This window comes from Coloeus monedula (assembly GCF_965178545.1).
Source record: "Coloeus monedula genome assembly, chromosome: 30".
NCBI classification, from domain to species: Eukaryota; Metazoa; Chordata; class Aves; order Passeriformes; family Corvidae; genus Coloeus; species Coloeus monedula.
This window is the reverse complement of record NC_138810.1, coordinates 2,055,399-2,082,010: the sequence shown is the minus strand read 5'-3', so window position 1 is coordinate 2,082,010 and position 26,612 is coordinate 2,055,399. Positions and strand designations below refer to the sequence as shown.

General features: G+C 65.9%; 3 protein-coding genes across 3 annotated transcripts; 2 read left to right on the top strand and 1 right to left on the bottom strand.

Moving 5' to 3' along the window:
* Positions 1–1,559: 1,559 nt before the first annotated feature.
* Positions 1,560–13,971, top strand: NXPH4 (neurexophilin 4; the record flags this gene model as incomplete). Its single annotated transcript, XM_082299080.1, has 2 exons — positions 1,560–1,610; positions 13,198–13,971. The coding sequence occupies 2 exons, from the start codon at positions 1,560–1,562 to the stop codon at positions 13,969–13,971; spliced, it is 825 nt and encodes a 274-aa protein (XP_082155206.1).
* Positions 13,972–15,603: 1,632 nt separating this feature from the next.
* Positions 15,604–20,648, top strand: SHMT2 (serine hydroxymethyltransferase 2). Its single transcript, XM_082299111.1, has 12 exons — positions 15,604–15,726; positions 17,066–17,263; positions 17,364–17,443; positions 17,607–17,807; positions 17,888–17,969; positions 18,510–18,632; positions 18,701–18,840; positions 18,982–19,147; positions 19,224–19,323; positions 19,531–19,686; positions 19,945–20,052; positions 20,247–20,648. The coding sequence occupies exons 1-12, from the start codon at positions 15,703–15,705 to the stop codon at positions 20,372–20,374; spliced, it is 1,506 nt and encodes a 501-aa protein (XP_082155237.1). The 5' UTR covers positions 15,604–15,702; the 3' UTR covers positions 20,375–20,648.
* Positions 20,649–21,273: 625 nt separating this feature from the next.
* Positions 21,274–26,109, bottom strand: NDUFA4L2 (NDUFA4 mitochondrial complex associated like 2). Its single transcript, XM_082298965.1, has 4 exons — positions 26,013–26,109; positions 23,004–23,092; positions 21,690–21,750; positions 21,274–21,471 (listed from the first exon to the last, which is right to left on the bottom strand). The coding sequence occupies exons 1-4, from the start codon at positions 26,067–26,069 to the stop codon at positions 21,415–21,417; spliced, it is 264 nt and encodes an 87-aa protein (XP_082155091.1). The 5' UTR covers positions 26,070–26,109; the 3' UTR covers positions 21,274–21,414.
* Between the last annotated feature and the right edge of the window lie 503 nt (positions 26,110–26,612).

Genomic DNA, 26,612 nt, shown 5'->3' with positions numbered 1-26,612 from the left:
CCGGGGCAGCAGCAAGCGGGGGCGGGGGATTGGAGGAATTCTCCCTGAAGTGGGGGAGGCTCCTCTGACCCCCAGCTGCGGACCCCGGGGAGAAGGGGCCACGTGCCCACGTGGCCAGGACCCCCACGGGGCTGGTCTGGGGCTGGTTGGGACCCCGCTGATGCCAGGACCTCTGGACGCGCCGCTCCTCGCGGCTCTGCTCGCTCCTCTCTCTTCCCCGGCTCCGTCTTCCTCATTCTTCGCCCTCTCCCTTCCCTTTTCCCATTTCTCCGTTACCTTTCACCATTCCGTCTCCGCATGTCCACGCGGTTCTGCAGCGCCCTCCCCGCGTGCCCCCCCCCACCCCCGCGTGCCCCCAGACCCCCCCCCCCCCAAAATGCCCCCAGCCCTGCCGATGCCAAGTCCCCGCCGGCAGCTCTCCGGGATAATCGCAGTAATAAAACAATAATGGGAATAAGGATAAATTGATGGGGTGAGGAGGGGGCTGCGGTGGGGGGGGGTGGGTGGTGAAAACCTCTCGGGAGGGTGAGAACCCCTGGGAGAGGGGCCGGGCACGGCGCTGGGGGCTGAGCACACGCGTGTCCATGTGCACACGCATGTGTCCGTGCAGGTGACGCAGGTGGCGTGTCCGGCCCGACGCGGGTGGGGGTGCAGGACAAGAGGAACCCCTCGGGTGTGGCAGGGTCTGAGGTGCCCCCCAGAGACCCTCCGTAGGGTGCCTCCTCCCTTCCTGCTGAAGTTTTGGGGGATCAAGCAGGGGGGGACCCTCTGCCCTCCCCAGGAGGGGCAGGACCGTCGGTGTCCCCCCGGTGCCTCCAGCGGGGTCTCGGGGAGATGGAGCTGGGGGGCGGCAGGACCCGGAGCATCCCGGGGGGCGGGGGGAGAGGGGGACAAGTTCGGGATCATCTGGGGGAGCGGGGAGCAGGAGGGGGGCACCGCGGGATGCCGGAGGATTGGGAGCCAGGAACGGGTCCGGAGGATGCGGGGTCTCCGGGAGAGAGGGGCAGGACCGGGGTCTCCCGGGGTCCGGGGGTCGCAGAAAAGGGGTGGGGGGAGGACCGGGGGCACCATCGATGCTGGAAGAGGTGGGGCGGGACCAGGGGCACCCCGAGGCGATGGGGAAGAGGGGGGGGCACGGCTGGGGATACCCCGGGGTGCGAGAGAAGGCGGGGGGGTAGGACCGGAGACGCCTCGGGTTGATGGAGAAGGGGAAGGGGGACAGGATCGGGGACACCCCGGGATGCTGAAGGAGGCGGGGGGTAGGACCAGGGGCACCCCGAGATGCGGGGGGGGGAGGGGGAGTAGGACCGGAGGCACCCCGAGGTGGGGGGCTCTCCCCGCGTCCCCTGCCCCGGTCTGTGGCGGAGCCGCCGGTCCGCGCGGGGCCGGTGCGGGGTCCCGGCGCCCCCGGAGCCGCCCCCCCGGTGCCCCCCCGCCGGCCGGGATTGGCGGGGCCGCCGAGGCGCCGCCCGGCCCCGCAAGTCTCCAACTTTCTTCCCGCCGCCCCTCGCCGCCGCCGCCGCCGCCGCCGCCGCCGCCGCTGCTCCCGGAGCCCCGCGATGCTCCGCCGCCGCCTGCCCCTGCTCGGGCCCGGGCTGCTGCTGCTGCAGGTACGGGGCATCCGGGACCCCCGCCCGGGCGAGCTGCCGCCGCCGCGGGGCGTGCGGGGGTGCGCGGTTACCGGGCAGGGGGGCGATTACCGGGGGGGTGGGGGGGCGCAGTTCCAGGAGGGGGGAGTCGTGCAGTTGTTGGGGGCGTAGGACAAATCCGGGGGAGGGGGCGAGGGGTCCTGACGGGGGTCGTGCAGTCTGTGGGGGGGGTCGGTGCTGGGGAGGGGGTCGTGCAGTGTGGGGGTGCGGTTTGGGGGATGTCGCGCATTTGGGGGGGCTCCGGCAGTCACGGAAACAGCAGACGGTTTGGGGGGGTCAAGCGCGACCCTGGGGGGGTCGTGCAGACACAGAGAGGAGGGGTCGTAGGGGGGTGAATGGGAGAGTTGGGGGGGGGTGGCGGACAGAGGTTGTATATGGGGGGTCCTACCCCCCCCCCAAGTTGGAGGGACCGAAGCTGTCCCGGAGCTCGGGCAGAGTTGTGATGTCGGGGGGAGCTTCGGGGGGGTCCCGTGGCCGGTGAAGCCCCTCCAGCTTCTCCCCCCTCCTCAGTTGCAGAGCGCGGGAGGCGCCGTCTGGCAGATGCGGGGAGGGGGGGGCAGCGAGACAGAGCCGGGCGTGATCGTGGGGGCGGCCTCTCTTGGGGGGGGTCGGACCCTCTGCCCGGGGGGTCCGCGAGGGGGTCGGGGGTGCCCTTGTCCCGCTCCCCGCACCTGCAGCGCACCTGGGGAGCGGGCAGCAGGGTGACTTCCGTGCCGGGGGGGCCCCACGCGGGACTGGGGGGGGCCCAGCTGTTCCCTGGCTCTGCCAAGGGCGTGAGCCCCAAAACCACCTGCAGAGGCGACGCCTCATTCCTGTCCCGACTCGGTTCGGGCTCAGCCCCTGCACGGGGGGGCTCAGCCCTGCCGGGGGGTTTCTCCCCCCCATCCCCATCCCCATCTCACCGAGTGCCCCCCAGCCATAGGGTGGACGCACCCCCAGGACAGGCCTGGGGGAGGGAGCTTTGCCTGTTTTCCCCCCTTCCTCCTGTCTGTGGGAGCTGGGGAGCGGCTGCAGCCGCAGAGACCCCCCCGCCTGCAGAGTCCCCCCCCAAAATGTCCCCCAGTCCCAGATACTCAAAGCTTCCCAAGGCCACTCACCCCCGCGTGTCCCCCCTCTGCCACCTCCTCTTGGAGCCCCTCGGGGGGCTACAGCTGCATCCGTGGTGGTCAGGAGGGGGGGATGGAGCCCCCCCAGCCCAGCCGGGGGGGGCCGGGCTCATCACCCAGCAGATCTGATTTCCTGACACTCCATTTTTACTTTCTGTGTTTCATGAATAAAATCAAACGAGTCAATTCCCTCTCGGGAATTGGATGCACATCAGGGACCCCCACACCCCCCCTGCACCACCCGACCCCCCCAAGGCAAAGGCTCCTGCAACTTGTCTCTCGCTGGCACGCTGCTCCCTGCGTGGGGAGGGGGAAACGTGTGCCCGCGTGTGGGGGTGGCTCGGCGTGACCCCCCCCTCCCCGTGTCCATCCATTGCAGAGCATCTGTCGGTGCTGGAGCTGCTTCAAGACAAATGGGTTTGTTTTGATGAAATCCGGAGTAGGGCGCTGCCCTGGCCCCCCCCCCCCCCCGCCCACGCAGGCGGCGGTGCTGAGGGGGGGCACGGGGGGCTCAAAGCTGGGGGGCACGGACACGGGCACGTCCTGGGGCATGGGGTGGGCATGAGGGTGCGGGAGGCTCCTGCACAGGGGTAACCCCGGGAGATGCCCTGAGCCCCGACCCCTCTGCGGTGGGGGTCCAGGACCCTCCCCCCCTCCCAGTGCTCCGGGAGGGGCAGGGGTCTGCCCAGCCATGGGCCCACCGGGTGCCAGGGAAGGGTAGCTGAGCCATTCCTGCCCCTCGGCGCTCTGGGCCTGTTGGGGAGAAACTTTCCCGATCTCTTTTGGGGGTCAGGAGGCAGCTGGATGGGAGGGGGGATCCCACTGGCTTCCCCCCGGCTCCAGTGGGTGCCTCAGACTGGGGCTCCCAGTGCCGCATCCCGCCAGGGCTGTGGTGGGAGCACCGGGCAAAGGGGCAAGAGGGGCTGCACCCCAGGGCAGAGCCTTGTCCCTGCGCAGGAGGGAAGGGAGGGACCCCCAGGGTGTGGGACCCCCCGGGTGTCAGCCCCCGGCCGTGGGTTTGCTGACAGTCCCTGCTGGGTGACACTGGTGTGTTGGGATCGATCCCGGCTGGGATGGACAAACTCTCCCAGCCCATCTGGGTGCTGTTCCCACTGTGGGGGTGCAGACCACCCCTTCCCGGCACCCCACCCTTCGTGGCTGCAGCCGCCCGGGCTTTGCAGTGCTGGCAGTGCCGGAACAGGCAGGGGGACGAGCCCACCTCTGATTGCAAGTGACACCCCCCCCTCCCCAGCCTTTCCAGGCTCCTGCGTTATTTTTATGCATTCCATTATTTTCTGTTCGTTGAGCATTAAATCTTGGGGGTCCTTCCGGGTGGGGCTGGCCTGGCTCCCCCCTGCCGAGGGTCCCAGCCAGTCCCCCAGGTGCACCCAGGGCCCTCAGCTGGACACAGCTGGCCTTGGATCAAGGAAAGGAGATTCTATCCACGTCCCCCTGGCCTTCCTGGGAGGCGGACGCCATCCTTGGCCCTGGGTGCCCCATGTCCTGGTGATGGGGTGGCCCCCACCCAGTACTGAGCAAGGTTCAGCAGTGGAGAGGATGGGTGATGCTGGCCCTGGAGCAGGCAGGAGCGGGCAGGAACACCAGGATGAAGCCAAGATGGGGTGGCTGGGTGCCACAGCAGGACCAGGTTGGGGACAACGGTGTCTTTCCTCACCCTGCTCCATCCCTGCTGCCTTTGCCAGAATGTGCCCCCCCATACCCCCTGGCGCCCGTGCCTCGGTTTCCCTCCTTTCTGGCACAGGCAGGTGAGACAGCGGCTGTCTGTGAAGCACCTGAGTGTTGCTGGCAGATTTTCCTTCTTGGGTTAACCCTTCCCAGGAAAATGCTGCCTCTCTCCGCCAGTGGCCATGCCAGCCGGAGGCTGGTGGCCCGGGATGCCAAACTCATCCACTTCACCCCTTCCTTCGCCTTGCTGTCACCCGGGAGCTGTCTCCTGGGCTGCTGGCTGACAGATGGCTTTGCTCTTAGCAGATGCTGTCAGCCCTTTCCGTGCAAGGACACCCCAATTCCACCCTCCCCCCCCCCCCCCCCCCCCCCAGCTCTCATTTTCAGGGGGAATTTACCCGGTTCGTTGCTGGGAGCTGTGCAGCACATTTGGGGCCAGAGAAGAGGATGTGAGGTTTGGGTGGTGGTGCTGCCCTGCAGCCCCATCTGGCCGGGGGCCCCGGGGGGTGCTGAGCTCCAGGGACCGGCTGCGGCGGGTCGGTGCCCGGACGGTGCCCGCGGGGCCGGGATCGGCTCCATACATCCCCTGTCGCCGTTTCTGCGGCTCCCTGAGCCGCCCGCCGTTGCGGCGGGTGCTGTGTGCTCAGCATGGCTGAGCTAATCTATCGCCAAACAAACACACACTGTTATTCCGAAAGAAGGTTTCCAAGCGACTCATTTCCCTTTTTTTAATAACTCTTCCCTCTGGTGCCCTTTGCACCCTAAGCTGGGAGATTCAATAAGGCTGGAGCCTGGAGCGTGGCTGGCACAGCCTCACCGAGGAGGGGGAGCAGTGGCTGGGGAGGGGGGGCACCCAGGGGTGCCCCCCAGCCAGACCCACCCACCCTTGCGCTTCCCGGTGTCGTTCTGGCTCCAAGCCGGGTCCCGTTTTATTGCTTTTCCCTCTCTCTCCTGTTTTTAATTGCCAGTTTTCCTCTGGGGACTGGCAGAGGTGGCCGAGCCGGGATGGGGGGCAAGGCAGGTGCTCCCCCCCTGCCACAGCAGCCCCCAGCTGAGCCCCCACCACTAATCACAGCCTTGCCAATTAACACTCCCAGATTAATGACTTTGCCCATCCTTTCTGCATCCACATCTCCTCCTCTCAGGGAGCCAAGGTCCCCGCAGGCGGTGGCCCAAGCGTGGGGTGACGCCGCGCTGAGACCCCGCAGCTGGAGCCCCCCCACCCCCTGCCCTGGCCGAGCTCCAGCCTCGCCGCGGTGCCTGGCTCAGCCTTCGCGCTCGGGCGCTGGAGGTAAATGGCCCAGGAAAGATGAAGCTTCCTCTCCCGCCGCTTGGATTGCTGCTGAAGGAATAATCACGTCCCCGTGCCCCCCCCCCCCCCCCAACCCCCCCGCCTTTTTCCCTGTTGCAAAAGGAAAGTCATTGTGGAGGAACAGAGCAGGGACGCGAATCAATCCCAAATCAATTCCCACCGCACCCCGCTGTGCACAGATCCCGTGTGACCCCCGTGACCGTCCCGGCTGCTGGGTGGATGTCACAGTGGGGGGGACCCTCTCATTGTCCCCCCCCCCGGGCCCTCCGGCACAGGGCAGCGGAGCCTCCGTCTGCAGCAGGCAGAGCAACGCCTCACCTGGCACCGGCAAGAGGCCGGAGCCTGGGCTGGGTGGTGGCTGCAAAGAGCGGCTGATTCCAGCCCTGGGGGTCGTGAGGAGGGTCCCAGGGGACGTTGGGCTGCAGGGACACCCTGTCCCCTGCTCCTGGTGGGATTCAGTACCCGGCTGTGGTGGGTCATGGTCCTTGTGACCCCAGAGGAGCTGCGGTGCCAGCGATGCCCTTGAGGGTCCCCAGCGCTCCTGGGGGGTCTCTTGGAGGGTCTCAAAGTCCACTGTTGGGGGGTGCGGGGGACAGCTGTGTCTTTGCTGCTGCCCCCCACTTCCTGAGGGGAACAGATCCCAGCTGGCTCCGGGAATGTCAGGGGGAGATGTGCAGGGTGGGGGGCCACGGGGATGGGGGTCTCACCGAGGGGACAGGTCGGCATTCACCTCCTCTCTGGTGACTTTCGCACTGGCCCTGTCTCATCCAGGGGGGTAGGATGGATGGGGGGGGCTGGAAATGCGATTTATGATCCCGCCTGATACGATCTTATAAAATTTCCCGGGCACACTCGAAATTACATTTCCATAGCTCAGAAGCAGCGATCTCTGTGCGCGCCAATACCTGCCACTTTTATGGCTACATTTATTGCAATAATAAAGTGAAATGGTGAGGCGAGGGGTGGGGGTGGCTGGGGTGGGGGGGAGCAGCCGGGCAGAAGGTGGGGGCTGCGTCGCTGCGGGCCTGGGGTCCCCCTGTTTTTGGGGGACTTGGGGGAATCCGCTGCCTCTCTGCAGCCCTGGAAAGTCCTCACCTGCTGAAGGGCTGGAAGAGGGGTGGAGGGAACCCCACAGCCTGTTCTGCTGGGGGGAAACTGAGGCAGGGCCGAGGAGGGGGAGTGTGGGTATCCTGGGGGCCATCCCCTGGCACCAGAGGTGTGGGAGTGACCTGGGACCCGCCCCTGCTGGCTGTACTTCCTTGTCCCCACACACCATCCCCGTGAGCTGCCCTTGTCCCCACGTCCTGCACAGCGTGACTGGGGGTGACCAGCAGGAGCCCCCGCCTCAGTGACCCCCACAAGCAGCTGGGTCCCTCTGAAGTCAATCAAGGGGGTTCCAGGCCTGTTGGCCTCTGGTCAGCTCAGGGGGCTGCTGGGTGACAGATGCCCAACAGCCACATGTCCCCGTCCCCCACCGCCCCCGTGTCCCCTCTCTGCTGGCTGCTGCCCACCCACCCGCACCCCTTCTCCCCCTCCCGCTCCGTTTATCTCCTGTTTTCCCATTCATTCCCTTTTCTCCTCCAGCCCAATGAGTCACACAAGCCCCGAATCCTTTGCCTGCTGCCGTCTCCTCCCTTCTATTATATTTTTTTCCTTTGCTCTTAACAGCACTTTCCTTTTTCACCCGTGGGGGGAGAGACTCGGGATGTACATTTTTTCCCGGCTTCCCGCCCCCCCCCCAGCCACCTCCCAGCTCCTGCCTCACCGTGAAGCCCTTAAAAGTAATAAATAAATAAAACAACGGCTGAGGAAAGAAAAGGCAGGAAACGAGTGACAGGGAAAAGGAACCAAAACGAAAGAAAGAAGGAGGAGGGAGAAAAAAAGTCCTACTCGGGCTATGAAATATTTATTAGCCAGCGCGTGCCGAGCGCGTTAATAAAGCTGCAGCATTTGCATATTTTTTCTGTTGGCGAGGAGCGAGGTGTCTGTTTGGGGGGTGAAGGCACAGCTGATCCAAAGCCAACCCCCCCGGCCCCGTGCGGGTCATGGTTCTGCTGGAGGTGACACTGGCCCTTGGGATGCAGCACCTCGGTGTCACCGGCAGTGGGACCCCAGCAGGACCACGGGAAGGACCCGAGGATGGGTTTGGTGGGTTGTTTGGTGGATTTGGTGGATTTGGTGGGTTTGGCTTTGGTGAGCTCATCCAGGCTCTCGTCTGGCTGAGGAGGTGCTGGTGTCAGGTTCCTGTCCCGATTCTGGGGATGCCCATCCCAGTGTTGGGGTGCCCCATCCCAGTGCTGGGGGGGGGCCTATCCTGGTGCTGGGGGTGCCCATCCCAATGCTGGGGGTGTCCATCCCAATGCTGGGAGTGCCCGTCGTGGTGCTGGGGGTGTCATGCTCACCTGCTCACCACCCCATCAGGGGTTGTGGCCGCAGCAGCACAGAAGAGGCAGAGGAAGGACTGAGGAAGCCTTCAGGGGGGTTCTCACTGAGCCCCTCTCCCAGCAGGATCCACCCAGCCATCCCTGTGACTGTACAAGTGGCAGGGTGGCCATGCACGGGTGTGTCCCGACTTGTTCCTGTGTGTTACCTCTTCCTCTGTCCTTTTGCCCTTGATCCCTTGCCTGGAGCAGCACCCTCGGCTGCAGCCATCCCCAGTGCCACGTCCCCAGTGCCCCCAGCTCCCCGCTGCCAGCCCAGGGGTGCCCAGCAGCACGTCAGCCCTGGCACCAAGCGCTGCCCAGGGTGGCCACTTGCAGCTCAGTGTGCAGGCCATACCCTGCCTGTCTGGGAGGGTTGGGGACAGCGTGGCTGTAAGGATGGGGACAGGAACAAGCTGGCAGTGGGGATGAAGACAGGTAGGGGATAGGGATCAGGACAGGCTGGTGGTATTGATGGGGACAGGCTGGTGGCAGGAATTGGGACAGGCTGGCTGTAGGGACAGGGACAGCCTGGCAGTGGGGACGGGGACAAGTTGTTGGTAGGGATGGGGACAGGTTGGGTGTAGGGGTGGGGACAGGCCGGTGGCATTGATGGGGACAGGCTGGCAGTGGGGATGGGGGCAAGTTGTTGTTAGAGATGGGGACAGGCTGGCAGCGGGGATGGGGACAAGTTGTTGGTAGGGATGGGGACAGGCTGGCAGCAGGGATGGGGGCGGGCACGCATGGTAGAGATGGGGACGGGATGGTGGTGGGGACGGGGGCGGGTGCACGGAGAGCCGGGGAACGCGTCACTCGGGACGCACAGCCACGCCGAGCACCTCACTCCATGCACGCGTGTGTCACCGCGTGCGTGTCACCATGCGTGTGTCACCGCGTGCGTGTGCACACACAGATGCGCTCGCAGGGCCACGCAGGACACGTGGAGGTGTTTGTGCACACCCAGCTGCATGTGGAGCGGCGCGTGTGTTCGAGAGCACCCGCTGGCATTTGTCGCATCACTCGGGCACGCAGGTGGCCCGGGCACACACCTGCGGCACCCACGGGTGCACACGCTCACCCAGAGACTCGGGAACAGCCACCCCGGAGCTCTCCGCGCTCTCTCGCCCACGCGCAGCCGCTCGGACACGCCTGGGCACGCCGGGTCCCTCCCGCAGGCCCGCGGAGCCCGGCGCGGCACCGCGGCACCGCATTAGCACCCGCGCGGCGCCGGGAGATAAATGGGAGCTGTCAGAGGCACCTTGTTTGCTGCTAACCTTTGGAAATGCCACGGCGCCCCGGGCTGCGCGTGCCGGGGGGAGCAGGCCCACGGGGATTGTCGCTCACCACCTCCAATTAATCTCCTCGCGCTAACGAAGGCGTCCGGGGTGACAGGGGAGAGGCTGGGTTGACCCCGCGCCCATGGGGAGAGAGGGAGACCCCCGAGCAGCGGATCAGTGCCCGTGCTGCCAGCGGACCCCGCCGAGGTGTGGGGACAGGATGGGAACGGGGATGGGAACAGGGATGGGGGTGGGAACAGGCTGGCGGTAGGGATGGGGACAGGGTGATGGTGGGCATGGAGACAGACTGGCCATGGGGACAGGGACAGGAACAGGCTGATGGTGGGCATGGAGACAGACTGGCCATGGGGACAGGGACAGGCTGGTGGCAGAGATGAGGCCTTTGTTGGGGGCTGTCATGGTTCTCTGCTCCCCCTCCAGTGCTGGTGGGGCTCTTCTGCCTTGATCCCATACCCCTTCATTCCCAGCCCCACTCTCGGGGTGCTGGAGCTCATCCCAGCCCACACCGGGGCAGCCAAGCCCCCTCTCCCCCCCCCATGCTGCTCCGCTGCCCTCCACCAAGGTGACCGAGGGTCTCGGGGGAGCAACTGACGGCGCTTGGCCCCAACAGCAAATGGGATGTGAGCGGCCATCACTGCCGGGCCTGACAAACCAAATTGATGCCGGCACCGAGAGCCTTCCCGGTCCCTCTGCAGCTGCTTCCAGCCCTTCCCACATCCTCGCCTGGCTCCGTGTGCTCACGGGGGGTGACACACGGTGCCTGCGGACATGCGGCAGCCCCATGCGGGTACAGAAGGGCACACGAGGGGCTTGAGAGCAGCTAAGCCGTGGAATGATGCCGCGGGGATCATGATGAGGATGAGGAGGAGCACAGGCAGGTGGATGAGGAGGGGGACACAGGCAAGAGGATGAGGAGGGGAGCGGCAGGGATGTGTAGATCAGCAGTGAGATGTGACAGTGAAAAACAACCATCTCAGGCACACCGAGGTAACCTGTGCGTGGTAGCAGAGCCCCCCCACGCCACAGAACCAGGCACGGCCCTGCCTGGCACTGGCCACAGCTCCTGATGAGAACAGGGTGGGAGGGGGCTGGCACTGGGACCCCCTGTGCACCCACAACGCATGTCCAGGAGGTTCAGGGGCACGTGTGCGCGGCTGCACCCCGACGGCACAGCAGGAGCATTAATATTTAACGCGAGGTGCACGGGACCTGCCCTGAATGCCGACAGCGCTGCCAGGGCGCAGGGGGGTGACCTTGGCTCCCCACGGCGCTGGCGTGGCTGAAGCGTCCCTGGCCCGGCTCCTCCCTGCCCCGAGCCCGGAGGCTCCGAGCCCCCCGGCCGGCCCGGGCTCAGCGGGGGCTGCGGGCAGCGAGGGTCCCCCCGCGCTCCCGGACTGCGCTGGTGCCGCAATCGATCGCCCTGGCTGCATCGCAGCCGCTGCCCTGCTCTGCAATTCCCTTTCATCCCCCGCTCCCCCAGCAGCTTCTGCCGAGGGACTGGAGGGGTTGGGGGGCTGCCAGTCCGGCCCCTCGCTCGCAGGGGCTGGGGCGCCTCTGTTCCTGCAGGGATGGGGGTTGTTTGCTCTGTCCGTGCCCGGCCTGTGCCCCCCAGCCCCGGGCTCTGTCCCGCACCAGCCTGGCCTGGGGACCCACAGCCCCCAGGAGCACAGCGGGTGCTGCCAGTGTTTGTCCCCCTCTGCTCCCAGTGCGTCCCCTCCCCACTGCCTCCCCATCCCTGTCCCTTCCCTGTCCCTCCCGCGTTGCCACCTCCAGCGATTCCCATCGCAGCCCGTTCCAATCCAATCACATTCCCCCTCAGCCCTGCACGGGATCATGGAGAGGGGGCATTGCAAAAGGAAACTGAGGCAGGGGAGGAGGGCACGGGCACTTGCGGCACTGCTGGGGACCGGCCTTGGCTCCCAGCCCTGGCTGAGATGGAAATCCAGCGCGGAGCTCAGAAACCTCCAGAAATCCTTCCCGGTGGTGGGGGCTCGGCAGTGTGTGCTGCTGTGCGTGTTCCCTGCAGGTGTAAGCCCCCAGCCCCTCGCCGTGGGTGCAGAAGGATTTGGGGGGCTCCCAGCTGGTGCCCCTCAGCTTCCCCAGAGTGGGGTGTGAGGGGTCCCAGGTGTGATGGACGGAGCAATGGAGCAGAGCTGGGGTGCAGACACCACCCCCCTCCCAAAAATGCAGCTCTCCCAGCTGGGGGGTGCCCCTCTCCCCCTCCCCTTGTTATCTCACCATCCCGGTCCTGCCCCCCCCTCTCCGGCTGGCGAAGGCGCCCGGCTTTGAAGCTGCGTTGAAATATAGATAAGGGCGAAGGCAGCAGCCGCGCTTGCAAAGAGCCGGGGGGAGCGGGGGCTGGCCGGGCAGGGGGGTGCAGGGATGGATGCTGAGCTGCAGCTCTGCGCCACACACCCTGACCTCCCCATAAGGGGCTGAAACACCACAAATCCCTTCCCCATGGGCATGGCCGGGCTGCACGCCCTGCCCAGGGTTCCTCTCTCTGGCACAGCACAACCGGAGCAGATTTAGGGGCTCAGCCCGGCACACCTCAGGGGGATCCCAGGGATGGATCCTCAGGGGGATCCCAGGGATGGATCAGGCGGAGTCCCTGGCTCAGCAGTGAGGGTGGGGGTCCGTGGCTGGGCTCCCCCCATGGTGCTGCTCTATCTCTGTGGGGAGACCCCACACACTGACTTGCCCGGCCGCGGAGGAGGGGGCATGGGGAGCTCACCCCTCTCTGATGGGGGTCATGGGACCCCCATCATCTCTGATGGGGATCATTCCCAAACAGGAAACAGCATCAAGCCATTCCGTAAGGTGGGTGATGCCAGGATGAGCCCCCAGTGAAGACAGGAGCCATTCCCTGGGCCTGCCTCAACTTCCCACCAGAGCACAGCCCCCCACGCTCCCCCAGCCCTTCCAGCTGGTGCCTCTGCTCACCACCCCCTCACCACTCCCCCTCCTTCGTTCCCCCCGGGATCCAGGTCATCCAGAGCAGAAACTGCCAGAGCAGCCAAGCACCTGCCAGCTCAGGGCAACAGTGATTGACGAGGCCGGGGCTCCCAGAGCAGCATCCCGCGTGCCAGAGCAGCTGGCAGGGCAGGAGGGCACAGCGGGTACCCTGGGAGCAGTGGGATGAGGGATGGGGGCACGGGGGGCAGGTGGGCAGGGAGATGAGGGACAGGGGACACGTCAGAGTTGGGGTCCCAGGCTAGGGCTGGCATCTGGCTCTGCTCACTGGTGTCCATCCCGGCGACCGGGGGAACCTCAGGAAGGGGCCGCTGTGGTCCCGGCCCAGCTGGTGCAGGCAGGAGGATGAGGAGGGGGCTGCAGGTAGGAGGATGAGGAGGGTGCAGGCAGAGGGATGAGGAAGGTGCAGGCGGAAGGATGAGGAGGGGGCTGTAGGTAGGAGAATGAGGAGGGTGCAGGCAGAGGGATGAGGAAGGTGCAGGCGGGAGGATGAGGAGGGGGCTGTAGGTAGGAGAATGAGGAGGGTGCAGGCAGAGGGATGAGGAGGGTGCAGGCAGAGGGATGAGGAAGGTACAGGTGGGAGGATGAGGAGGGTGCAGGTGGGAGGAAGAGGAAGGGGCTGTAGGTAGGAGGATGAGGAGGGGTGCAGGTAGAAGATGAAGAGGAGGGAGGCAGAAGATGAGGAGGGTGCAGGTGGGAGGATGAGGAAGGGCACAGGCACAGCTCATGCAGTCTCTGCCCTCTCTCCTCCAGACGGTGTGTGCTGGGGGTCACGTCGCCAAGACCTTGGGGTACCTAGAGATGGGCACCTCCGGCCTCCTCAAGGACGTCCCCTACGGCACCCTGAAGCCCCCAGCACTCGACCCCGGGCGGCTGATCCCGGCAGAGCCTCCCCGGGGTGCGGGGACACCTGCGGGCACCGGCCGGAGCCCCTGGGACTGGCAGAAGAACCAGACGGCTGGGGAGCTGCTGAGCCCCCGCGCCCACCGCAAGCCCACCCTCAAGTCGAGCCGCACCAAGAAGATTTTTGGGTGGGGCGACTTCTACTTCAACATCAAGACGCTCAAGTTCAGCCTCCTGGTGACGGGCAAGATCGTCGACCACATCAACGGCACCTTCAGCGTCTACTTCCGACACAACTCCTCCAGCCTGGGCAACGTCTCCGTCAGCATCGTGCCCCCCTCCAAGGCGGTGGGTTTCGAGGTGCTGGTGCCCGGCCCCCCACCCCTGCCACGGCCACTGCCCCCTCCCCAGCAGAGCACCCTGCCCGAGGGGCGCCCGGCCAAGGCGCTCAACTGCCACGTGGAGTACGAGAAGACGAATCGGGCGCGGAAGAACAAGCCGTGCCTGTACGACCCGTCCAAGGTGTGCTTCACGGAGCACACGCAGAGCCACGCGGCCTGGCTCTGCGCCAAGCCCTTCAAGGTCATCTGCATCTTCATTTCCTTCCTCAGCATCGACTACAAGCTGGTCCAGAAGGTCTGTCCCGACTACAACTTCCAGCACGACAACCCCTACTTCGGCTGACGGCAGTGGAGCAGGGGATGGGTGGGGGATGGGGGGGGTGCAGTGTCCCCGTCATCATTCGGGGCCCCCCTGTCACCCCCATGCCGGCCCCCTCTTCATCACTGGAGCATCTCTGTGCTGGGCTGTGGGACAGCCAGTGCTGGGGGTCCTGGGCCCCTTCAATGACATCCCATCCCTGGGATTCAGTTGGCTCTGGGGGCTGCAGATTCCCCCCCCCCCCCCCCCCCAAATGCCATCCCATTCCTGCAGCGTCCTTGCACCACAGTGGGGTACAGCCAGTGCTGGGGGTCCCCAACACCCACTGAGACCCCATCACTGAGTACCCCATACTGGGTTAGAGCCAGTGCTGGGGGTCCCAGTTCCCCCCCAGTGACATCCCATCACTGGGGGTAGAGCCGGTGCTGGGGGTCCTGGACCCCACCCACTGAGACCCCACCACTGGGGTTCACCTGTACCTGGGGGTCCCCCATCCACTGAGACCCCACCACTGGGGTTCACCTGTACCTGGGGGTCCCCCATCCACTGAGACCCCACCACTGGGGTTCACCTGTACCTGGGGGTCCCCCCACCCACTGAGAACCCCCCCCCCCCACTGAAGCTCCATCACCACCCCACCCGGCTACAACTGGTGCTGGGGGTTGCGGCCCCCCCACCCACTGAGACCCCTCCTACTGCAGCTGGGGGGGTGCAGGCATGGAGCCTCCCCTTGCTGGGGGCTGGGCTGGGGTCCCTGGCAGTGTGGGGGTGCATTGGGGGGCACAGCCCAATGCGATGTCACCTCCGGGGTGTCACAGGTGGTACGGGGTGGGGGGAGGGTGTCAAGGTGCTGGCGGGGGGGGGCTCAGTCCTCGCCCCATACACTGGGGGGGCTCTGCAGCCTCCCAGCCGTGCACACCTGTGTGTGTGACACACCTGTCCAGCCCAGACCCGCGTGTGCAAGGGCCCCACCCAGGCATTCTGGAGCCCCCCCCTCCACTGGTCACCCTCCGGTGCCACATCCGTGCCCCCGGTGGCCCATGGACATCCCCCCCCGCAAACTCCATGGGGACCCCGCCCCCCCCAGGCGTGCAGCCCCTCCACCCCAAGCCGTGAAGAAGTGCCAGGTGGCGCTGAGGGATGCGATGGGGGGGTTCCCGGGAGTGCCCCCTCCTCTCGGGGAGGGGATTGTTCATCTTTTTTTTTTTTTTTTTTTTTTTTTTTTAAGAAAATTAAAATGGAAAAAAAGTGAAAAATAAAGAAAAGCCTGGGAAAAAAGAAGGAGTGTGTTGATCCCTCCCGAACGGGGGATGGGGGGGGGGAGCGAGGAGGTGGGAGCCCCGGGATTAGGAATGGGGGGTTCAGCGAGGAGGGAGCCCCGGGGATTAGGGATTGGAGGGGTGCAGGGATGAGAGACCCCGGTTTGGGGGATGAGCAGGGATGGGGACCCGGGATGAGGCGGGGGGGGGGGGGGAGGGATGGGGGACCCCGGCCTGGGGTGAGGGGGTTGCAGGGATGGGGGACGCCAGGATTAGGGATGGGGGGGAGGTGCAGGGACCCGGCTGACCCCGGTTGGCGGTGGGGGGGGCAGGGGAGGTGTCGGACCTCCAGTTTCCCGTCGGCCCCGGGGCTCCGGTGGCTCCGCCCTCCCGGCAGCGCGCGCGTGGGGGCGGAGCCAGGCGGGGGCCGGGACCGGGACCGGGACCGGGGCCGGGACCGGGACCCGGCCGGGACCCACGTGCAGCGCGGACAGAGATGTGGCCGCTCCGTCTGGGCAGGGTGAGCCTCGGGGCTGGGAGCGGGGCCCGGTCTCTGGGCGGGGGGGAGGTCTCCGGTTCCCGGTAAGAGTCCCCGGTAAGGATCCCCGCTTCCCGCATCCCCCGGTACTCACCGGGTGCTCCTGTCCCTGGTGTCTCCCGGTGCTCTCAGGGGTCCCGGTGCCCGGGGGGACGGTCCCGGTGCCCGGGGGAAGGGGCGGACACCCCGGTGTACGGGAATTCCCGGTGCTCGGAGGGGGTGTCTCGGAACGCAGAGGGGTCCCGGTCCCCGGGGGTCTTTCGGTGCTCTCAGGGGTGCCTGTGCCCACAGTGTGCCACAGCCCCCGGTGCACGCACGGGTCTGGGTCCCCGGCGTGTCCCCGTCCCCAGTGGGGCGGTCCCGGTGCCCGCTGGCGGGGGGGGGGGGATGTCCCGGTGCCCCGTCATTCTCCCCGTGTGTCCTCCTTCCTCCGCCCTCCATCGCCCCCGGGGCTCTCAACTCCATCCCGGTTCTCCTGCTTGGGCACCGGGACCCCCATGCCGGTGTTCCCCCCCCACCCCGGCCCGCCCCCCCCCGTGACCCCCCCCCTGCGGACTTTGCGTCCGTCCCAAAGTCCCCGGGGCCGGGACAGCCACCGCCACCGGCCTTGGCCCCTGCCCGGTGCCCACGGCCCCGCGGGTGATGCAATGGGGCGGCGGTGGTTACATCACCCGGCACCGGGCACCGGGCTGAGGGGGGCACTGGGGGCCCCCCTGGTTGTGCACGGGGACTCTGAGGGGGTCCCCCCCACGGCCACCCGCCGGTAGCACCGGGTCCAAGGAGGGGAGGGTCCCATGGGTGTGCGCGCGAGCTTGGGGGGGGGATCCCTGAGCGCCTTGTGGGGAACTTGGGGAGGATCCTCAGGTGCCTTGGGAGGGTCCCTGTGTGCCTTGTGAGGACCTTGAGGGGGTCTTCATGTACCCTGTGGGGTCCTTGGAGGTCCTCATGTGCCTTATGGGAACTTTGGGGGGATCCCCATGTGACTTGTGGGGTCCCTGTGTACTCTGTGGAGAGCTTCGGGGGGAGTCTTCATGTGTCTTGTGATGTTCCTGGGGGTTGCCCATGTTCCTTACGGGTCCTTGGGGGTCCCTGTGTGCCCTTTGTGGAGCTTGAGGAGGTCCCCATGTGCCTTGGGGGGACCGTGGAGGAGTCTCCACGTGCCCTGTGGGGTCCTTGAGGTCCCCATGTGCCCACCTTGCGGGGTGACACCGGTGACTGGAGACAGAACACGGGGTGCTGCTCCTGCCACTGTCACCTGCAGGTCCTGGGACAGGTTGGGGCAGCTCCAGGGGTCACAGCCTGTCCCCCCCTCTCTGCACAGACCCTGCAGCGATGGGGGGGCCGGGTGGGCACCGGCAGCCAGCGGGCACAGCACGGCCCCGCTGCCGCCACCGCCGCCGGGCACGTGCCGGGGTGGACGGGGCAGGAGAGCCTGGCCGAGAGCGACCCCGAAATGTGGAGCCTGGTGCAGAAGGAGAAGGATCGGCAGTGCCGGGGGCTGGAGCTCATCGCCTCTGAGGTGGGGGGGGGGGCTCGGGCATGGGTGGGGACGGGCCTGGGGGACCCCCTGTGTAGGGGGGGTTTGGCTGCTCCGATTCCCATCCACCTTTTCCCCCCAGAATTTCTGCAGCCGGGCGGCACTGGAAGCCCTGGGCTCCTGCCTCAACAACAAGTACTCGGAGGGATATCCTGGGAAGAGGTAAAGCAGGGAGTGGGCTGGGGGGACGTTGGGGGTTCAGCTGCCCAGGGGAGCCCCGGGGCAGGACTGGGTGCTCCCAAGTGAGGGCTGCCCTCTGCACCCCATGGGGTCAGGTGGGGGGGTGGCAGTGGGGAGCCCCTGGTGACCCCACCCTGTCTCCCAGGTACTACGGGGGGGCCGAGGTGGTGGATCAGATCGAGCTGCTGTGCGAGCAGCGGGCGCTGGAGGCTTTCGACCTGGACCCCACGCGCTGGGGCGTCAACGTCCAGCCCTACTCGGGCTCCCCGGCCAACTTCGCCGCCTACACGGCCCTGCTGCAGCCCCACGACCGCCTGATGGGGCTGGACCTGCCCGACGGGGGCCAGTATGTGGGGAGCTGGGGGGGGCAGCCTGGGGGCCACTGCCGCCCCGGGGTCCCGGCCTCACCCCCTGCCCTCCCCACAGCCTCACGCACGGGTACATGACCGACGTCAAGAGGATCTCGGCCACCTCCATCTTCTTCGAGTCGATGCCCTACAAGCTTGATGTGAGCTGGGGGAAGGGAGGGTCTGTAGCTGAGGGGTGAGCCCTGAGCTGTCCCCGAGGTGTCCCCGAGGTGTCCCTGAGGTGTCCGAGCTGCTCTGCCAAACCCCTGCCCTCTGTCTCCTCTTATGTCCCAACGTGTCCCAGTGCCACAGGAGATGCCCAGGGCTCAGCTGGACGTGCTGTGCTCAGGGCAGGGAGCAGAGGGGTCTGTCTGTCTGTCCATTTGTCCATTCCCAGGATGACCAGGCTGGCTGTTTCTGGACTAACTGACCAAGCTCTCTTGTCTGTCTTTCCATCCCTCGCAGCCATCCCTGGGGCTGACTGACCTGTCTGTCTGTCTATCCCTGGGCTGACTGACCTGCTTCTCTGTCCCTGGACTGACCAATCTGTCTGTCTGTCCCTTACAGCTGGCCACAGGGCTGACTGACCAAGTTCTGTCTGTCTGTCCATCCAGCCCTGGGCTGACTGACCCATCTTTGTCTCTGTGTCTGTCTGTCCCTGGACTGACTGACCCGTCTGTCTGTCTGTCTGTCCCTCACAGCCGGCCACGGGGCTGATCGATTACGCCCAGCTGGAGGTGACGGCGCGGCTCTTCCGTCCCCGGCTCATCATCGCGGGCACCAGCGCCTACGCCCGGCTCATCGACTACGCCCGCATCAAGAGGGTACGTGGGGAGGGGCCTGGGGCTGGGGACAGGGGTCTGGGGCCAGCAGGTGACCGCGGTGTCCCCAGGTGTGCGAGGAGGTCAAGGCGTACCTGCTGGCGGACATGGCCCACATCAGCGGGCTGGTGGCGGCCAAGGCCATCCCGTCGCCCTTCGAGCACGCGGACGTGGTCACCAGCACCACACACAAGACCCTGCGCGGTGCCAGGTGAGGCTGTGACCCCTCGGGAACCCCTGGGACTCCCCCCATGAGGATGGAGCTGCCACTCGATGAGCGGGGCCACTCATCCCCCACCATGGGGGTGGTGTCACCCATGGGAGGAGCGGTGCCAGCGTCTCTTGCCACCAGGTCGGGGTTGATCTTCTACCGCAAGGGCGTGCGCTCCGTGGATAAGAAGACAGGGAAGGAGACCCTCTACGACCTCGAGGACAGGATCAACTTCTCCGTGTTCCCTTCCCTGCAAGGGGGACCCCACAACCACGCCATTGCTGCCGTGGCTGTGGCCCTCAAACAGGTCTGTGCTGGGGTAGGGGGCTCGGGGCGGGGAGTGACCTGGCCCCCTGGTGCTGATGGGGTGTCCCCGCTGCCAGGCCAGCTCCCCAGCTTTCCAGGAGTACTGCCAGCAGGTGCTGAGGAACGCCAAGGCCATGGCACAGGCGCTGCTGCAGCGCGGGTACACCCTGGTGTCAGGTAATGCTCAGCCCCGCGGTTTTGGGGACAAGAGGGGTGAGCTGTGATGGGGGACGAGTGGCCCCGCTCGGTCTCGGGGCAGCAGTGGGGAGTGCAGGGGGATTGGGGGGGTGAGGTGGAACAGAGGCAGCACTGCAGAGCAGGAAAGGGGTGGCGTGGGGGTCTGGGGGTGCTCAGGGGTCCTCACCCCTCTCCTTTGCTCCCCAGGTGGCACCGACAACCACCTGGTGCTGGTGGACCTGCGGCCCAAGGGCATCGATGGGGCGCGGGCAGAGCGGGTGCTGGAGCTCGTCTCCATCACCGCCAACAAGAACACGTGCCCGGGGGACAAGAGCGCGCTGACACCCGGGGGGCTGCGCCTCGGTGAGGGACAGGCCCTGCCCAGGGTCCATCCCTGGGGTGGGGGATCCCCAGGCTTTCACCGCACAGCATCCCCACCCTGTTTCACCCTTCTCTGAGGACTCCAAGTGGGAATTCGGAGCCGGTTTTGGCCCGGAAAGGGGGCAGGACCCCATGGGGACCAGGACTGGGGCAGCCCCAGTGAGGGGCTGGGACTCTGGGAACTCCTTGTGGGGCTGGTGCTCCCACAGTGGTCCCATCCCTGATGGGCTCTGTCCCCAGGTGCCCCCGCGCTGACCTCCCGCCAATTCCGTGAGGAGGATTTCCAGAAGGTCGTGGAGTTCATCGATGAGGGCATCACGCTGGCCCTGGACGTCAAGAGCAAAACCAGTGAGCGACGGGAGGGTCTCCCCCCATTTCCCTCTTCCTGGGTGTCTGTCAGCCCTGCTGCCCTCGTGGTGCCAGCCCTGCTCCCCTCGTGGTCCCAGCACCCACACCGGTGCCAGCGCCCATCGTGGGTACCTGGGAAGGGATGGGGCTGCTGTGGGGTCCCGCCCTCCTCACCTGCTGCCCCCCACCCCCAGGTAAGCTCCAGGACTTCAAGACTTTCCTGCTGCAGGACTCGGAGACGCAGCAGCGCCTGAGCAACCTTCGCCAGCGCGTCGAGACCTTCGCTCGTGCCTTCCCCATGCCCGGCTTCAGCGACCACTGAGGGGGGGGCACCCCTCCTGCCAGGCTGGGGTCACTGGGGGGAACAAGGAGAGGCTGAGACCCACCCTCTGCCTTCCCTCCTCCCCTTCTTCCCCGTTATCACCTCTGGGTGCTGCGTCCCCGGGGTGCGGGCGGCGCACGCCCGTCTTGCTCTCAGTGTTAGGGTACAGAGACCCCCCCAGCCCCTGCTTGGGGTGGGGGGCACCGCTTGTTCCAGCCTCATCTTGCACTTTTCTATGGGGAGGGGTTGCTAATAAACGTGGGGGCAGAGCCTGGAGGTGTGTGGGTGCTGTGCTGGGGGGCAGAGGGAGGTGGGGGTTGGGTCGCTGGAGCCCCTCAACACCATGCCAGGAGACCCGGGGCAGGGGGAGGTCTCGTGCCTCAGTGTCCCCATCCTGGTGCTTCCCCCCATGGGCTCTGAGGGCAGGTGGTGACGCTGAGTTGTGGGGTCGAGTGTGGGGACCATAGCTTGGGATCTTTCCCCCCTTTTTCCTGCCCAGATGGGCACCAGCTGCACCCTGCCCCGTGTCACGTATCCCCGGGGGGGGTGCACACGCATCCAGGACATCGCTCGCACGTGTGGGTGTGACCCCTCCACCCCTCCCAGCTCTTCCCTTCTCCAGAGGGGCCGGGGTAGGGGCGATGCTGGAGCGTGGGAGAGCGGAAACAGCATCCGAGGGCTTGTCCTGCTTCCAGCAGGATGCGACCCCCCCCCCCCCGCGCCCCAGCTTTCCCGGGGGGGTGATAACATCTCCTGCGTTCCTGGCTCTGGGAAACCATAAAAAGATCCCATTTGCCGCCCCTGCCCCCCCATTAATTTATTACTGTCCTACGAGTTAATTACAGTCACGAGGTGAGGGGCGCAGGGGCACCCACGGGGACGTGGTTTATTGGGGGGGCTGGCACGACCACGCGGTTTGGGGGTGCTGGGGAAGCAGTGGGAGCTGTGTGTGGTGGCTGTGGCGGAGCTGGGGGGGCCGTGAGGGAGGTTTTGGGGGAGGGGTGGGCTCCCCCTCCAGCCCAGCACGTCCCAGAGGTGGCTCAGAAGCTGGGACGGTCCTTCTTGAGGTTCTTGTAGTCAGTGGAAACTGCCAGAAACTGGAGAAGGGAGGGAGGTGTCACTGCAGCCTGGCCTTGGCCATGGGGGGGGGGGCACAGAGAGCCCCCTCCCCAAATTGGAGCAGAAGGAGTTGGGGGGCTCTGCTCCAGGGCTGATCCTCCCTTTCCCCTTCCAGAGAAAAACTCGGTGTTTTGCCCTAAATGTGGCTACCTCCCTGCCACCACACTGCCAGCCCCCCAGTTCACCCAGTGCTCACTTTATACTGGTCTGTGGGGCTCAGCTTATTCCAGGGTTCAGGATTATTCTTCCGGTCCCAGCTGCGAGGGGTGACAGGGACATCAGCGCCTGTAAGGAGTGGGGGAGAGACCCCCCCCACCCCGTTGTAGCCCCCCAGCCCCAACACCACCATCCCCAGTTCTCCCTGACACCTTCCCAAACTGGACACGTCCCTTCCTGTCCCGGGAGGGCTGTGGGAGGCCAGTGGAGCCGTGGGATGGGGTCCCTGGAGAGAGCAGCTCATGTTGCCCCCCCTTCTCCCGTCCCCCCCCCCCCCATCCACTGGTGCTGGCCAAGAGCAGAATTTTCCATCTGGGAAGATGTTTGTGTCTGTATCGGGGGATGGAGGGGGGGCCGTGCAGCAAACACAGCCCCCCTGGAGCTGTTTAATGGCATTAATGTGTTTGGGGCATGGGGGGGCTGTTATTCCCCCCCTAAACACCCCCCTGCCAAGGTGTCTGGATCTGCTAATTGTGGAGCTGAGCTCAGCTGGTGTCAGATGAAATCCATGAGTGGTTTTACCGGGAGCAAACAATTACAAACGAGGTGGGGGGCAGTGGGGACATGGGAAAACCAGCCTGGTCACCCCAGCACGTGGAGCTGTCCTGCCCATCCATCCTTTGGGATTCCACAGCCCTCTTTCCTTCCATCCATCCATCCATCCATCCATCCATCCATCCATCCATCCATCCATCCATCCATCCATCCTCACACCTCGCTCTTTGCTCATTCTTCCCCACTGGTTTTGTCCATCCCTCCCTCTCTCTCTCTCTCTCTCTCTCCCTGTCCCTTCTCCAAGCATCCCTCTGACCATTCCCCCCTCAATCCCACCCTTCCCACACCCATCCCATCTCTCCAACCATCCTCACACCTCTCCCTCTGCTCATCCCTCCCTGCTGGTTTTGTCTGTCCCTTCCTCCCCCGCTCCCTTTTCCAACCATCCATCCCATTTACCATTCCCCTCCACCCCACCCTCCCCACACTCTTGTCCCTTGCCCATCAGCCACATTCAGCTCTCACCCACGTCCTTCTCACCCACTCACCTCCTTCCCAGCGCCTGGAGCTGGAGGGGCCCTCCCCCCAACCCCCCAAGGCAAGGGGAGGGGACACAACCCCCCAACTTCCCTCTGGGCACCTCTGGACCCACATTTTCCCCCCATCCTTCACCATGAAGCTGTGTGTGGGCACCCGAGCAGCTGCTACCACACCTGGCCTGAGCCCCCCCATGCTCTGGGGGTGTAGGGTGAGAGCCCGAGGGGTGCCCCGGGGGTGCCCAGGGCACCTCAACCCCTACCTGACGTCTGGGCTGTACAGTGCCAGCCGCAGCAGGTACAGGACCGCGCTGCCCAGGCCCACACTGATGAAGCCAATGAGGGGAACGAGCTGCAGAGAGAGAGAGAGAGAGAGAGAGAAATGAAAAATACCCCAATAAAATGAATATTTATCAGGCGGACTGGAGAGTGAAAGGGAGAGCTGACACGCCGGGAGATTTACAGGGGGAATATGGCAGAGCAATCCTGTAGCCGGGCTGCGGTACACAGTGTAGCTGTCAGCTTGAGTGACTGAATTAAAAGAGGGAGAGAAAAATCGGCTCGTGTTGGAGAGGAATTGGATTTGGAATGAGAAATCACTTCCCCTCTGCCTGTGGCTGCCCAGCGCTGGCGCTGCTGAGGACCTGGGGACCCCATTCCCGGCATTCCCAGTGTTCCCAGTGCCTCCACTCAGGGCTGAGCCTCAGTTTAATGGTTCCTCCCTGAAGGATTTGGTCCTGGCCACCCCATTCCTGGCGTTCCCAGTGCCCCTGATCAGAGCGAACCTCGGCTTGTGGTTCTTCCTTGAAGGATTGGGTGCTGAGCACCCCATTTCCAGTGTTCCCACTGTTCCCAGTGCCGCTGCTCAGGGCTGAGCCTCGGCTCGCGGTTCCTCCCTGAGGTACTCGGCCCTGGGCAAGGTTTGTCCCCGAGCGACGCCGTGACCCTAGACAGGGTCCCTGTCCCCCCACAGCCCCCCAGGCTCTGCACCTCCTCTGCACCATCTCCTGACGGAGCACGAGACAAGGAGGTCCAGTTCATCTTACTGGGCTGGACTGGACCACGCGGGGGCTGAGCAGCCGGAGGTCCAGCGCGGGTCTGGGGGGCACTCAGTGACCCCAACCCCGCCACATTCATCCTGCCAGCAGGTCCCCTCACCCCCCGCTCCGTGCCCACGGCGGCTCCCAGCGCACCTTGGCTCCATCTCCTCATCTCCGCTCGCGCTGCCAATCCCCCAGTGCCCGGAGCGACGCGGCCTCAATCGGAGCCGAGCCGAGGCGGCTTTGACCTCCCCCAAATTGCCGCGGCCCCCGCGCCGGGGAGGACGCGGGCAGGGTAATGAGCGCGGCGCCAGCCCGTGCCCCTGGGAGGGAGCCTCGTCCTGCCCATTAACGGGAGCGGTGCCGGCGGAGCCGCATCGCCAGCACCTGCCTCGATTCGCAGCTCTGCTCGGCAGCCGCAGCTCTGAGAAAGTGCCCCCGAACTCAACGCCCACCGCTCCGTGACTCAGTTTCCCCACTGGGATGACACTGGGAGTGGGGGGACATGACTGGAAAATATGATGGAAAGGGTCAGTCCGAGCCCTCTGCTCGCTGCCAAGCAGCTCCATGACCTGCATGGGGAAGGGGGGAAACACAGCCGTGTCCCCCTGCCCAGCCTTTGCTCCCCACCGGACCCCCCCCATCCTCTCCCAGTGTCCCCAGTACGGCCCAGCTCCTGCTCGGCAGTGCCGTGCCCAAGCCAGGCTGAAACGATGGAGCACCCGGCAGATGCCAGCGCCCATCCAGGAGGTCAGGGCCATCAGTGGATGATGGTCCTTGGCACCGAGTGCCAGCAGGAGCTGGCAGCAGCCGCTGCCCAAGCGCTGGCAAATCAAGAACCTGCTGCAGCGCCGGGAATTGCTGTGGCTGCTGGAGAAGATTCGGGGCAGCGGGGCCGTCTCACCATCTGCTGCCGACACCGTCTGGGTAATTAATGGCTGGGAAGAATTAGGGGCAGGAGGAGGCTGCCAAGCCGCAGGTGCCAGCGGTGGAGCCCGATTTCCCCCAGGCACGAGGCGGGTGGGCGGTGGGGCGCAGTGCCAGGCTCTGCCTGGTGGCCGCTCGGTGCCCACCGAGCCGTGCCAGCGGGTTCTGGGCCTGCCAGTGCTGCTGTGCCTCACGGCCACGGTGCTGTGCAGCGTAGCTGGGACATCCATCACTGCCAGGCAGCTGGGCACGCTGCGGCGGAGGATCCATCGCCGGGTGAAAGCGCGGCTACACCTGCCCAGCAGGCTGAGCGTGTGGGATGGATGGATGACACCGCATGGAGCGGGTGACACCACAGAAATTGCCCCAACAGCCCCTGCCAGCAACAGCCCTGCCGTGTGCAAGCACCCAGGACCCCCCCATGCCTTTACACCTCCAGTTTGGGGTCCTCTTTGTGCCCCCCAAGTCACTCACTCACAGCTATGGCAGGAACAGAAACATCCCAAATCTCCCTATTCTGAACTGAGGATCACACAGGAGCCTCGGCCTGTGCTGCCCATCTAAGGACGTGGGAAGCACCCTGGAGGTCCCACCTGCCTGTGCCCACGGTGCTGGCACTCCCCTGGCAGTGTCCAGCCCCGGGGTTGAGGCATCTTTTACCCAAAACCCTCAGCTTGACATTTTGAGGGACAGATCTGGGGCTGCTGAGGTGAGTGGGGACGGGGCTTCATTTCCACCCCCTCTGACAAAGATGTCCCCAGACAGGGTGTAGTGGGTGGGGAGGGACACGGGGAAGTTCCCCTTGCTCACCAGCCGCCTGTTGGGGTGTGGGTAAGAGTTGAGGTACCCCAGCCCGGCTCGGTGAAGGAGCCCCGGCCCCTCGCCAGCGCTGGATGGAGGGAATGGGGTGGGAAGCACTGGGTGGTCTCGCCTTTCCTTGGTGAAGGAGGGATGGGGATCCCCACGACTCCCGGCTTACCCGGAGAGTGCTGTGAGTGCGGGAGGACAGTGGGAAGGGGAAGCCGGAATAACGCGGGACTGGGGGGCTGAGGAGGGTTTTGGGGAGCGGGAGGAAGAGGAGGCTGAGGAAGGACACAGAGAACAGGAGGAATGAGGGGTAGGATGGTGAGATGGAGGGATGGAGGGAGAAGGACTCGAGGAAGCCCAGGGGCTCCAGACATGTGGCAAAAGATGGGCAAGGACAAGCCCGAGGGACGGGGGCTGTGCGGGGTCCCTGCGAGGAGGGGGAGAGGGCAGGGGAGGGATGGAGGGGTCCCTGGAGGGAGCGGGGGCTGGGTGACTCACGCCGGGGTGCCGTTTGACATGCCGGGAGAACATTCCTCCACGCAGGGGACCCTTCATGGCCAGGGTGGGATCGGTCCGGCGATGACGGCGGGTTCCGAGGTCCGACCGAGGATGGAGGGTGGGCAGGAGGCGAGGGAGGCGTCTGCAGCCGGGCTGGGAGGGACGGGGCGGGTCGGGACATCCCGGCCCGGGGACACGGCCAGGGGGGAGGGAGAGAAGGAGGCTGGGGATCAGATCCTGAGCCCGGGCGCCCTCCCCTCCTTCCAGCCTCCCCCGGGGTGACCGCGATGTCTGGGGGACCGATGAGCGCTGGGTGCGAACCCCGATGTCCCCGCACGGCCTCGGTGTCCCTCCCCACGCGGGGCCAGCCCCATCACAGGTGGCTCCGCACTTCGGTGCCGGGGCGAAGGATGAGCCGTGTGATTCCCGATGACAACTTGGCCGGGGTTCGCCGCCCCCCTCCGCGCCCCCCGCCCCCCCACCCCCCGCCCTCCCGTTTATGATAAATGATAGAACACCCAATTTACATTTAGCGATGCAAATCTCCCTGGCAGGAACAGATGCTGCCGTGCATATGGAAAGCGGCTATTAGTACCCAAC

Bases quoted from the DNA above. Each gene is read 5' to 3' on its own strand.
- SHMT2 (XM_082299111.1), top strand. From the start codon at position 15,703: ATGTGGCCGCTCCGTCTGGGCAGG. The intron at 17,808-17,887 runs GTATGTGGGGAG...CCCTCCCCACAG, and splicing joins GACCTGCCCGACGGGGGCCA to CCTCACGCACGGGTACATGA. The intron at 17,970-18,509 runs GTGAGCTGGGGG...TGTCCCTCACAG, and splicing joins CGATGCCCTACAAGCTTGAT to CCGGCCACGGGGCTGATCGA.
- NDUFA4L2 (XM_082298965.1), bottom strand. From the start codon at position 26,069: ATGAAGGGTCCCCTGCGTGGAGGAATGTTCTCCCGGCATGTCAAACGG. The intron at 23,093-26,012 runs GTGAGTCACCCA...CTCTCTCTGCAG, and splicing joins ATGTCAAACGGCACCCCGGC to CTCGTTCCCCTCATTGGCTT. The intron at 21,751-23,003 runs GTAGGGGTTGAG...CACCCCTCGCAG, and splicing joins CTGTACAGCCCAGACGTCAG to CTGGGACCGGAAGAATAATC.